This window comes from Mytilus trossulus, unplaced genomic scaffold, assembly GCF_036588685.1.
Source record: "Mytilus trossulus isolate FHL-02 unplaced genomic scaffold, PNRI_Mtr1.1.1.hap1 h1tg000247l__unscaffolded, whole genome shotgun sequence".
NCBI classification, from domain to species: domain Eukaryota; kingdom Metazoa; phylum Mollusca; class Bivalvia; order Mytilida; family Mytilidae; genus Mytilus; species Mytilus trossulus.
Window position 1 is genome coordinate 3,328,327 of NW_026963318.1, and position 14,722 is coordinate 3,343,048.

At 31.8% G+C, this 14,722-nt stretch overlaps 1 protein-coding gene across 1 annotated transcript; it reads left to right on the forward strand.

The window, feature by feature from the left end:
- The first annotated feature begins 282 nt into the window (after positions 1-282).
- On the forward strand, positions 283-2,020 carry LOC134701682 (uncharacterized). Its single transcript, XM_063562814.1, has 2 exons — positions 283-436; positions 1,000-2,020. The coding sequence occupies exon 2, from the start codon at positions 1,007-1,009 to the stop codon at positions 2,018-2,020; it is 1,014 nt and encodes a 337-aa protein (XP_063418884.1). The 5' UTR covers positions 283-436; positions 1,000-1,006.
- Positions 2,021-14,722: the final 12,702 nt, after the last annotated feature.

A 14,722-nucleotide genomic window follows, 5' to 3' on the forward strand; every position in this document is an offset into this window, starting at 1 on the left:
TTTATTGAGACAAGTTTAATTTACACTTAAAACAAATAAATATATGTGAGATTAAACAGGTTACATATCTTAATTGTCATCCGTCAACACGACTTGAGTTGTTTTTGTTTCAGAGACATCGAACATAGACTTTTTGTGTTTACATTACAGCATCAATGTGGAGATCATGGCATTTTTCTTGTGTTAAATAAGTATTTACCTGAAACTATGTATTATAGACATCAGAGAGTAAATAATTCAAAGAATAAACGTATAATTCGATTTAAAGGGCTCGACCATTAAATCGCGTTATCAGAGGAAGACCAGCAATAGTTCATTAGCAGGTCAAAGCAGACGCGCATGTCTAAATTTATTACACTACATATAGATTAACTGCTCTCGCACTCTCATCACAAATATTGCAAACGCTATCTTCACGGATTTATATTGATCTAAGGTCAGACTATTGATTTAATTTATTATACACATGATTACTTGATATTAATTTTAATATATTCAATCGATTGATTTTATTTGTTTATGTTTATTATACGTCTATATAACGAATTATGATGTTTAATTTTATTTAATTTTAGTTTTCATTCACATTATTGCTTTCTCTTTTATTGATGCATCTTATGTTGATGCTATCCATGCTAATTGCATTTTGTTATGCAGATTATTCTGGTAACTCCCTATGAGGTATGTAATTTATATTTAATATTCGATGCACGCCCGACAGTCATCTAATATGGCTAGACAATACAATTATACATAATGCACCTAATTGTTATTTGATGTTGTAAATTATTTGGGAGATTTATACTTAACTATAGGCTTCCGTTAAGAAATATTTGGTACATGTTTTAAATTGACTATTGATTAATTGATTTATCATCAATTATTTTCCGTCATAGATATCGCGCTGTTCATTTCATGTTTACTTTTATATTTATTTAAACATATATTTTAAGATTGGTAATCAATTTTTATTTTTACACTGTGCTTATTTATTGGAAGGTTAGTGATGCCTAGGGGAAAAACTGTCGCGAGGGGAAAAGGAGTTAAAAGAAGGAGAACAGCACGGGTTACTGAGAATGACAGGACAGCTGCATTGTCTCAAACAGAAAATGATTTACTGCCGCCACGGACGCAATTTACAACATCTAATGCACCAGGACCATCTACCACGTTTAACAGTTCAGTGGATTTACAGAATAATGAAGAGTACGTAATGCCTGCGTATTCTCAAAACAGCAATGAACAAGGTACATTTCAAAATTTTGAGTCTAATGTTAATTCTGTACATGAAATTGCCAGCATCAGCAATGATTTGGGTAATAATGTTTCTAGCAATATCAGACAAAAAATCTTAAATGGTGAATATATTGATCTGGGTTGTTTATTGTCGAACCCATTACCTATTGATGATAATTCTAATACTTTGATAATTAAAGATGGTGTTCTACAATCTAAACCAAAAGCATCAACAGTAAAGATTAATAGTATTAGTCAGTGGACTGATGCATTCCTGATTTTCATTGATATTTACCTGTCAAGTCATTTGGGAGAGGCAAGAGGGCTTCTGAAATACATGAGTAACATTCGTCTGGGAGCTAGTAGGGCTCCCGGTTTAGGCTGGAAGAGGTATGACGAGCAGTTCCGTTTAAAAAAAACAAGAATGCCGTCTTGTAACTGGGGAGCAGTTGATTTAGAGCTTTGGTTACTTTTTATGTATGATGATAACGCACAATCCAATCAAAACCCTGTAACAAATGCGTATAAATGTTATGATTATAACAATGGATCCTGTACTAGGTTTAACTGTCATTATTCACATAGTTGTTTACGTTGTTCAGGTATTCAACCATCGGTAAACTGTACACGATTTCAAGGTGCTCAGACAAATTTTAATTTTAGGCGTGGTCCTAGATTCGCTGCTGGACAACCAAATAACAGTTCGCAACGAGGCTCGAGTGTTAATCCAAGGGCAGCTGTCAGATTCCAGCGACCAGCTTTCAACGGTTCATTCAATCGCTAATACGCCAATTAAATTTGATGTTCTTTGCAAGTTTTTGGAAAATTATAGTAATAAAACAGTTGCTTCAGAATTATATTTGGGATTTTTGGAAGGTTTTCGTCTAAATTATACTGGACCTAGGATGACTACTGATTGTAGAAATCTAGTTTCTGTTTTTGGCAATGAAGTTGAGGTTGCAAACAAATTATTGAAAGCAATTAATTTGGGAAGAATAGCTGGTCCATTTAACAATATACCACTTTCTAATCTAAGATTGTCTCCGATTGGCTTATGTCCTAAAAAGGATGGTTCTTGGAGGCTTATACAACATTTATCATACCCACACGGTTTAAGCGTAAATGATTATATTGATAAAGGCTTGTGTTCTGTGAACTATACATCGTTTGACCATGCACTTGATATGGTGGGTAGCCAAGGAAAGTTCGCCCTAATCGGAAAAAAAGATATCAGCTCGGCATTTAGGCTTTTACCAGTACACCCTGATGATTTTGAGTTATTGGGTTTCAAGTTTTTGGACTTTTACTTCGTGGACCGCTGCTTGCCTCAAGGTTGTAGTCTGTCTTGCGCAACGTTTGAGAAATTCTCAACTTTTTTAGAATGTATCTTTAAGGACAAAACGGGATCGGAAAGTGTTATACACTACCTAGATGATTTTTTGTTTGCAGGCCCGGGGGCTGATTCAACTTGCCTTAACCTGATGAGTGAATTCGATTGTTTATGTGACCACTTAGGAGTTCCTTTGGCACATGATAAGACCGTTGGTCCAACTCATGTTCTTACTTTTTTGGGGCTTGAAATTAATACAATTGAAATGTCTGTAAAAATTCCCAAAGAGAAATTGCTGAAATTGAAAACAATAATTTCAGACTTGTTAAGAAAAAAAAGAACAACATTACGTGTTCTCCAGTCCTTTACAGGCATTTTGAATTTTTGTTCGAGAGTGATCCCTACGGGTAGGGCATTCAACAGACGTTTCTATGATGCCATGTCAGGAATATCAAATCCTCGGCACCATATAAGGCTCACTGCTTCAATTAAGGAAGACATAAGGCTGTGGTCGTTATTTTTAGATTGTTTTAATGGCAAATTTTTTTTCCCGATTCGGATTGGATATCAAATGTTGATATGGAGTTATTTACTGATAGTGCTGGGAGTGCGTTTGGTGGGTGTGCTTCTTATTTACATCCTAATTGGGCTTTCTTTCCTTGGCCGTCATTTTGGTTAGGTTGCGATATATTAAAGGACATTACATTTTTAGAGTTATTACCTATTGTTTTAGCCTTTCATTTGTGGTATGAGATCTTTGCGAATAAGAAAATTATCTTACACGTTGACAATAAAGCACTTGTTCATATCTTGAATTCTAAAACGTCTAGATCAAGAAGGGTAATGCATATTCTTCGTCCTTTAGTTTTAAAACCTATGGTTTATAATATTCAGTTCAAAGCAATGCATATTACATCAAACAAAAACTGTATTGCGGATGCAATTTCTCGTCAACAGTGGCCACGGTTTCGTCGCATGTCTCCAGAGGCGCTACAAGAACCAGAAAAGGTCCCACAGTCTTTTCTTCAAGTGATCTCAAATTTGAATCCAACAAGTTGTTAACGGCGTCAATCTCACCAAACACAAGTGACACTTATGAAACTGCTGTCAGGTCATTTGATCAATTTAGATCTTTACACGGACATGCCATTGTTTGGCCACCCTCACTTAATGTCATCTGTAACTTTATAGCATATTTATCTGTGCGAGGTTATGCTCCGTCTACTGTCAAGTCTTATATTTTTGGTATAGCCTTTAAATGTAAAATGTTAAATATTACTGATAACACTCACAATTTTATAATTAAGAAAATGTTAATTGGAATGGAAAGGCTTGACAAACGAGTGGATTCAAGATTGCCAATTACACCACAGATTTTAGATAAATTAATTTCACTATTACCATCTGTATGTCTCTCACAGTATGAGACAATATTGTTTTCGGGGTTGTTTAGTTTGGCGTATTTCGGTTTTTTCAGGATAGGGGAATTAGTAGTCAATAAATCACTGGCACATTCTCACACTTTGTCGTTAGATGATTTTAGTTTTTCAGAAAATAACGTTTCTATCAACCTTAAATTTTCGAAAACTGATCAGTTAGGCAAAGGTAGTTTAATAATTATACCTTCAATTAATTCTCATGTATGTCCTGTTCATTTATTAAAGAAATATTTTATTGCCAGGCCCAAAATCATTGGTCCTGCATTCATACACTTCGGTGGAAACTATGTTACACGTTATCAGTTTAACGCTGTTTTAAAGAAAGCTCTGAATGTGGCGAATATTACATCGAATAATTTTCAAAGTCATAGTTTTAGGATCGGAGCTGCATCTCAGTCTTCGAAAATGGGGTTTTCTGATGTTGAAATTCAGGATTTTGGTCGTTGGGAATCAAAAGCTTATAAAAGATATATCAGAATACCAACACTAAAGTTAGCAAGTCAAATTTATTAGTGTCATCATTTATTGTTTGTATATATTGTACATAATTGTTTAAAATGTGAATACTCGCCTGATCGTCACTTTAAGACTTTCAGGTCAACAAAAGAGTGTTTGGTTGGTGGGTTCTTCAATCATCAAACATGCATTTGTACATGCTAGAAAGTCTGTCGATGGTGTAAATTTAGGTTTGGAACGAATAAACTCTACAATATGGTGGCAGGGAAAAAGTGGAATGAGGATTTGTGAGATATTACCCAAAGTCAAACATTTGCTTACATTTAAAGAACCCCCGCAAGTATTAGTATTTCACTGTGGTGGAAATGATATCGGACATAAAGTGTCTTGTGTATTAGGACATGATATTTTAAAAGTAATTGATTGCCTTCGGGTCTTACTACCAAAGTCAAAATTTGTCTGGTCTCAAATTTTACCCAGATTGAAATACAGGAATGAGGTTGTACACAGATCTTTGAACAGAACTTGAGTTAGATTACATAGTTTAGTAGCTACATATATTATCAAACATGGCGGTGCTTATATTAGATATCCAGAAATATCTGAAGACAACCCAGATTTATTTTTTGACGGTGTTCATTTATCAGATATCGGAAATGATTTGTTTTTGTATAGGTTACAGCAAGGTTTATTTGACATTATAAAATTTTCACATACAATTTGTCCACAAAACGGCGAAGAAGGTCCATGGCTTCGGGAATCTGTTAGCTTGTAGTTACGGCGGTCAGATTCTTTAACATACAGGTTTTTTATTATCAAATAAATCACCTTCATAGTACTGGTTGGCGGTAACAATTTTCGAAACATTCTGTTATGACAGAAAATTTCGAATTTGTTTAGTGGCGGACTTTATAGGCTGCACCAGTACCGATAAACTTGATTTATTATTATTTAATTTAGAACATTAATACATTTCTTCATTTACACTTCAAACGTAGTTTTTTCATGTTGATTTGGACATCTGTTGCCAGGGTTCAATTCAGCACACTATTAATTCATAATTTCATTACATTTTATTTTTATTTCAATTTTAATTATCTATTATATTTTGAAGATTTGATTTATAATTTTAATTTACGGTTACCCAAAGACCCTTTGTTCATGGGTTGGTAACCGACAGAAGCCGTGATCTTACTTCGCCAATAAATATATATTATTTTAACATGTGTTATCTCTTATAATTCGATTTAAAGGGCTCGACCATTAAATCGCGTTATCAGAGGAAGATCAGCAATAGTTCATTAGCAGGTCAAAGCAGACGCGCATGTCTAAATTTATTACACTACATATAGATTAACTGCTCCCGCACTCTCATCACAAATATTGCAAACGCTATCTTCACGGATTTATATTGATCTAAGGTCAGACTATTGATTTAATTTATTATACACATGATTACTTGATACCCACCCAGCCTCTCCCATTTTATTTTTCGATACTGCTGTTTCTGTTTTTATTTTACAGATTTATGTGTGTTGTCTGTACATATACTTCAACTTTAAAGAAAAACCTGTCACGGCTTCTGCATCTGTTTGTGTTTATGTAAACACAATTAACCGAACTACGACATCCATATGGTTAAGTGATAATGTTTGACAATAATAATGCACTGACCAAAGATGTTTTTATGACCGTCTGTTGCCAGATGTCATGAACCGGCGGACTTTATAGGCTGCACCAGTACCGATAAACTTGATTTATTATTATTTAATTTAGAACATTAATACATTTCTTCATTTACACTTCAAACGTAGTTTTTTCATGTTGATTTGGACATCTGTTGCCAGGGTTCAATTCAGCACACTATTTATTCATAATTTCATTACATTTTATTTTTATTTCAATTTTAATTATCTATTATATTTTGAAGATTTGATTTATAATTTTAATTTACGGTTACCCAAAGACCCTTTGTTCATGGGTTGGTAACCGACAGAAGCCGTGATCTTACTTCGCCAATAAATATTATCCAAAACTTGTACACTTAGGGAAACATGTACAGTAAATAGGTAATACTATATCGGTAAAAAAGAAGAAAAAAAGTATAAACTGAATTGACAAGAAATTACCGACCCAAAATTCAGATGTCAAACTTCCCTATCCATTCTAGTAATCAGTCCATCCTCGATAAAAATCCGTAGCTCCATTCATTCTCCTCTGGAAAACCTTTAAAAATAACAGCATCTTAGATCAATAAAATCAATTTATTACAAGGGAAATGATTCTTCCTGCAATCTGAATACATACAAAATAGGACAAGACAAAAAAAGTGAACTAACGATTGATATATAATGCCCATCCTCATGTATGTTTTATAATATTCAAGGTTGAAATTTTCTGAAATATGTATGTCTTTTATATACATATTTTATACAATTGTGTTATCATGTCCTAACAGATAGTGTATTCAAAACCGTCTGCTCTGGAGATATCGTGACAATATAATGATTGAAATTGATTATTATTTTTAGTTGTCACTAAGTTTCAAAACAAACAATATATCAACACAATAAACATATCATCTGATAGAATCAATCCAAACAAAACCAAATAAGTATAAAATGTGTATTAATCATTACAATCGCGTAGATTTGAAATATGTTTATATGTTGTTAATTTATTTACGAACCTTAAGAGAAAGAAAATGATACCATATATTTAAAACAAAATTGTATTAACTATGGATTTTCCTTCTATAACAATTCCATTTGCGCTCTACTGCTTATAAATATATATTTGAAATACAGAAAAGTTAACACAATCAGTTTATTGTTATCGGTTTTATTTTTCCTACAACCGTTGTTGTATTTAGCTACATTTTTGTTGTTAATAATTATAGATTAATAAAGGTATCATCAAATTTATGAAGGTTGAAGCGGGGTCTAAATTTATATTCGGAGATTTATTTTTAAAACACAATGTAGTTTATATTCTGCTTATTTTCAAAAATATAATGAAAAATATGGATCACCGGACTTTATATCACGCTACTGGTTTTGCCAAATTGTCATAATTTGTATACATTCTGTATTATTGAGAAATATGTGATAGTCAACAAATTACACAAATAGTTTTAAATGTGAAGATAGCTTTAATGATATGACTTCAGATTAGAAAAAGAAAAGGAAAAAGAGAGCACTGGTCTATTTTGATTTTATTTACAACACATTTTACTAAAAACGGTTCTCGTTATGTTGCAAAGTTATCAAAATAAAATGAAACAATAGCAATTTGTTGTTTTACATTATACAGCCGAAATTATTATAAATCACATATTTTTCTATATAAATATTAAAAGTCTTACTCATGAATTGCACACTACTCTCGAAATTTACACATTTCATGACTGCATTTACAAGTGAATAAACGATGTTTACATGCAAACATTATCAAACCAAATGCAGATAAAGGGTAAGCAATACGGGGCGCCGAATGGGACTCTTGTGGTTTTGTAAAAAAAATCAATTCTGTCATAACAAAATAATTTTTATCTTACAAAACTATGTGATACAGACTTGTTTTATGAGAACTTCAACTTTGTGATGACAAAATTCATTTTTTTAGACAAATTTTAGTTTTGTCATGACAAAATTCATTTTAGTGGACAAAATTAATTTTTGCTATGACAAAGTCAATTTTGCCAAAAAGGTATGCAAATATAAGCTTATTTGCATACAAGAATAACTTTTGTTACCTGATCATGCTGATATGGAAATTAAAACACGAGAGTCAATTTTGTGAGACAGGAATCAATTTTTTTGAGACAAAAAATGAGTTTAGTGAGACAAAATTGACTATTGTGAGACAAATTGACTTTTGTGAGACAAAATTGACTTTTGTGAGACAAAATTGACTTTTGTGAGAAGAAATTGACTTTTGCGGGACAAAATTTAATTTTGTCAATTTTGTGAGACAAAGTTCAATTGTGTCAATTTTGTGAGAAAAAATTGTTTGTCTAACAAAAGTAAAATTTGTGACGATTTTGTGAACACAAAATTGACTTTTGTGAGACAAAATTGACTTCTGTGAGACAAAATTGACTTTTGTGAGACAAAATTGACTTTTGTGAGATAAATTGACTTTTGTGAGACAAAATTCAATTTTGAGGGACAAAATTCACTTTTGTAAGACAATTCACTTTTGTGAGACAAAAGTCAATTTTGTCTCACAAAGTCATGTTTGTCTTACACAATTCTATTTTGTATGCAACTTAATTCACAGATTCCAAACTAAACTAACTTGCATATAAAATTGACTTCTGTCGCCAAATTTTCAAATAAGGCAACAAAAGTGAAGTCTGTGTTACAAATAGTTGTCAAAGGTACCAGGATTATAATTTAGTACACCAGACGCGCGTTTCGTCTACACAAGACTCATCAGTGAAGTTCATATCTAAATATTTATAAAGCCAAACAAGTACAAAGTTGAAGAGCATTGAGGATCCGAAATTCCAAAAAGTTGTGCCAAATTCGGTTAAGGTAATTTATGCCTGGGATAAGAAAATCCTTAGTTTTTAGAAAAATTCAAAATTTTGTAAACGGGAAATTTATAAAAATGACCACATGATTGATATGCATGTCAACACCGAAGTGTTGACTACTGGGCTGGTGATACCCTCGGGGACGAAACGTCCATAAGCAGTTGCATCGACCCAGTGGTGTAAATAGTTATCAAAGGTACCAGGATTATAATTTGGTACGCCAGACGCGTGTTTCGTCTACACAAGACTCATCAGTGACGCTCGTATCAAAAATGTTATAAAGCCAAACAAGTACAAAGTTGAAGAGCTTTGAAGATCCAAAATTCTAAAAAAATGTGCCAAATACGGCTAAGGTAATCTATGCCTGGGAGAAGAAAATCTTTAGTTTTTTCGAAAAAAATAATTTTGTCATGCGAAAGTAGCTTTTGTCCACCGAAGAATAATTTTGTATGACAGCATTTTAAATTTGTAGTATGCTACAAATTTTGTTAAACTGAATTCATGTTTGTTGAACAAAACTCACTTTTATCCGTACAAAATTAGATTTTGAGTACAAAATCACAAGAGTCAAATTCGACGCCCCGTTAGCAAAACATAAAAACCTAAATAAAGTTTTGATGGTTTCTTACGAATTTACAGATTCAGTGGATAAAATAGAAATAACAATCTATTGATATCATATAAAATAAAAAAATATCTCCACAACAATAATGTCACCTACTCTCAAAAAATTAAGACAGAATAAAACAAGCCTTAATTGTCTATCTGATGAGTTAAGCCTTTTTCAACTGATTTGTATAGTTCGTTCTTATGTTGTACTGTTATACTAGTGTCCCAGGTTAGGGGAGGGTTGGAATCCCACTAACATGTTTAACCCCGCCACATTATTTATGTATGTGCCTGTCCCAAGTCAGGAGCTTGTAATTCAGTGGTTGTCGTTTGTGTATGTATTACATTTTTATTTTTCGTTAATTTTTGTACAAAAATAAGGCCGTTAGTTTTCTCGTTTGAATTGTTTTACATTGTCTTATGGGGGACTTTTATAGCTGACTATGCGGTATTGGCTTGCGTATTGTTGAAGACCGTACGGTGACCTATAGTTGTAAATGTTTGTGTCATTTTGGTCTTTTGTGGATAGTTGTCTCATTGGCAATCATACCACATCTTCCTTTTTATACTTTATATAAATCAAATAAAAAAAGAAACTTTTTTTTCATTACTTTTTATTTAGTAAAACAATCAAGCTTTTGATTTGATGAATGTATCGTATAATCTTATCAAAGAAAAAACTGATTTTCTTTTCACTCGACTATCTTAGTATACCTCACAGAAGTGAATATTTGAACAAATTAATTTCTGTATCATATAAACATGATACATACAATATTATGTAAACATATACACAATCCGTGTTAAAGACCGTACCTTGACTTATAATGGTTTACTTTCATAAATTTTTACTTGGATGGATAGTTTTGTCATTGACACTCATTTCACATCTTTCTATAACAACTATGTAATAACTTTATCTAGGCAAAACTCTACGTCTTTACTACACTTACTGTCCATCCAAATCCTGCTGTATCCATGTCACAGTAAACATTAAATATCGCATTTGTTGAATATATTGTATATACCCCCCGAGTCACTTCCTACAGGAAGATCACTGCAATCACGTTGGTACAGTTATAAAAAGTAAATTAAATAGTGGATTTGTTTTCGTTTATGACTAACTTAATATTTCTTTCGAACATAAGATATATAAGTGCCAAATACGGCTAAGGACAGAGAAACGATGGACAATGACACTTTGCGGTAATACTATTTGTATAGGTTTAACATTTTTGACTTATTTACAAACTGGTCCTTATGTAACATGTGTAAAGTACTTTTTCTTCTTGATAGAGGAATATTACTGTTCTTGTAGTAAGTATGATGTAGCTGATGATGATTTCAATTTGACAATTTCATACAAATGCAAGACATAATAAATAATAATTAAGTTTTATATTTCGAGAATCTGCGATCAAAAGTACTTTCTTCAAAAAACTATTTGTAATTCCACGTTTAACATAATTAAAAAAAGAATGGACATTTTCTACTTTACGGCATTACTTATTACTTTTGACATCATATGAAACGACAAAAAGAAAACTATTTCACTTTAAGCATTGAGGAACATTGTTCACATAACATAGTTTGAATATAACAAAATTGTTTGAAATAAAGAAACTACATCCCTAAAAAGCAGCCGATAAGCTGATGGAAAGAAAGATACAACTGCAGTTTCACTAAAACATTTAAAGGTCCCGAAAGAAAACACTTTGTTGATCAGACTTTTTGGTGAATGTTATGAAATATTGACACTTACGTATGCTACTTTCGGGTAAAGTTATCGGTAATGGAACACAATAGTAGTCCGGTCCACTTGGTATACATGCCTCATTCGCTTACAATCGTTTCCTTGGCATTGACCGGCTAATTGCTGAAAATTTGATTAGCCAAATAATTACATGAACTAAGATATTTTAATCATTTGTCTTAATTTATGCCGATGTTACAACATTTTATCATTGATAAAGATTTTTTATTACGAACCAAAGGCATTTAATGATTGAACTTATAAATTATGATTTTTGAAATAAATAAAAAAAAATAACATAATGATTACTGTTTTTATAAATTCGTGATATAGAAATGAGATTGTGGTGCGTATTAATCCATGTGAAAGATGGATACAATGTACAAAAATAGACAAATATTAAGAATAATTCACGAACATGTAAGCGATAGAAACTTGCTGAAAAATGTCCATTTTAATATTATTATCAATTTTGTATAACTTAAAACTTGTTTTCTTATTCAGCTTATTGATTTTGAATTAAATTCGACTACAGTATGCTGTTCCCGTTATGCAATTCGTGTTTTAATACTGTCGAATAATGCTAATACACTTTTATTTTTTACTGTAGGAACAATTCATTATTGTACATGTGATGCATTTTCACAGTAGAAAATTAATTAATTTTCAAGAAACTGATCACAGCTACAATGAAAATGGTATTTCAGGATTAGCACATTATATCTTTTGGGAACATCATTTTACTAACAATGTAAGAAAAATAAAGTAAAACTTGGATATATGTTAGCCATTTGAATTTGTCTTTCAATCCAACGTATAACTTAAATACAATGTACAATGTAATTTTAACGGTGTTGCATAACTAATTGCTACAATAATACAATATTCTTTAAATAAATAAAATAAAGATTTAATGTACAGTTAAACCTGACAAAACCGATTACCTGTATAAACCAAACATGTTCGTAAACACGGTCGTATCAAATAATGCGCGTTGTGAACCTGCTAAAATCGAACGAAGTTATATTTGAATAAAGATTTACTGTATTTGAAAAACGATTGATGGATGAGATTTCAATGTCAACATAAATATATAGACATTACTGCATTGCATATAATGAAGTTTATTGAAGAATTTCTTTTCAGATTTTTTCACTTGAACAGATGTTTTATAATCAGCCCTTTACAAACACAAATTTCATCTATCTATCTAGATTTCCGTGACAGTTGTTACTAATTTTGCTCTTTGCAATGAAATGCCATATTTTTCATGAGAATTCATTCAAATTCTACGTTATGGGACACATACCAATATGTCGAATAGGGATGTAATAGCTTTCATGAATTATTTCATATCTGTGTCATCTATTTCAAATTGAAATTAAGATTTTCAGATTTATTTTCAAAGGAAACTTTAATAAAATGTCTGTCATTAAAAATACAACTTTGGACTTTCGAAAAGGAAGATTTCAATTATTGATTACATATTTTGTATTATGATATCAAATAATCATGCGTGCCATGATATTGCTGCAGGCTCATATCTAATTACTGATCTGACTAAGGCAATTACAAAACATTTGTAAAGAAAATCGGAAAAAATATAAATGCGAGTATTTTTTTTAAATGCAAACCTGATACTGTCACTCTATCGGTTTTATGAACATACTAAGACATTTTTGAGAATTTGCAGAGCATATTAAATTATTTGAAAACAGGGTTTTCTGTAAACGAAAATATGTTTACATTGAATACTTGGTATTCTAAGACAAAAGATCTTTAAAATAACAAAAAGGGTAATCAAATATGACTATCCTCCAAATAAGCATAAAAATATAAGGATTTAAACATCTGAAATTTTCTGGATTATTTTGTTATAATTTGTTGTTGTCATATCTTACCTTTGGGAGGGTTGAGACAACAACAAAGCTATTTCCAGTACTTTCAACAAGTCCACCTCCACTTTCCTCGGGATCAGCATCATTTATTTGGCAAGTTTGATTCCATGCTATAAAGTTGATAGATTTGCACACCTGCACTCTCGAGCAAAACTGGGCACACAATGACCACATCGGTATAGATACTGTAAACAGTACGTGATCGCTATATATTGTATCTCTTTGTTTTGTGATAACAACTATTTCACATAATGTCCATGTAAATAAGAAAGCTAACAAAAATGTCAGACAGTACATATTAAACCTATTGGATTACAATGAAAAATAGTTTTACCAATTTTTTCAAAATACTGTATGTGCGTTTAATTAAGTGTTAATGCATAACACTGACAATATCGACAAGTTAGTTAGTGTGTTTAGAAAGAAGCGATCTAGTGTGGATCGATTGGTCGGTGGGGCGAGTTGACAAGGTTTTATATTTAAACATTATGTTCGGAGGGTCATAAAGGGTGAATATTATATAGAAATATATTAAGTATATTACGATGGTTCTGTGTCGTTCTAAGTTATATTTTATGAACTGTTAATGTTTTCTTCACTAATCTTAAACAGCTGGGATGTAAAATAGTTATCCCATTCGGAATTGATATGTCAGTGTAAGATCACCCTCTGGATTCCGGCCATCGGGATGATCTGATACTGACACACCACGTCCTCATGGGATAACTTCCTGAATAAATTGAAGTATATAATTATGTGTAAGCCTTTTTTTAACATGAATATTTAGTATTGGTATTATCATCTGATAAAGTCCTACTGATTTTTAGATAAACAGTTTTCCCTGCTTTCTAAATCATTTGTTTAAACCCGGAACTTATTGGTAATATTAATTACTTATAACAAACTGAGTACCTGGAATGGAGTAATTCTTTATCAACAGCATTGTCCTATTTTAGTTATAAATGAAGTTGAAATTTTCGATTAGCCGTGTTTACGTCATGTCGACTATCAAATTGGAAACTGTACCTACGCCTTATTTTAAATCTTGATTTGTAATATCCGTATTGTCATGTTATGAAGTCATGCTGCAATACTACAATACTACTAAAGGAAACAGTATGGCAATGATTAAAATTAGGAGTGTCAACCCTATGGTTATTGTCCGATATAAGTTATGACTAAAGTTCCATTCCGAGTTCGATTAGCTGTTTTTACGTCATGTCAGCTAACAAATTGGAAACTGTACATAGGCCTTATTTTAAAGTCATATGAAAACTCAAATTTGAAAACAAATATGCAAATGTTTTTTAGAACTAAATGGATAGTTTTCATTATAAATACATATGTACAGATACTTTTTTTTCTCAAAAAATGTTTGACTTGTCCACATTTAGATATTTTCGTTTTAATTGCTTGCTTCTAGGAAGCAATTCGCCGAAATATTTTCAGTATGTAAAGTGA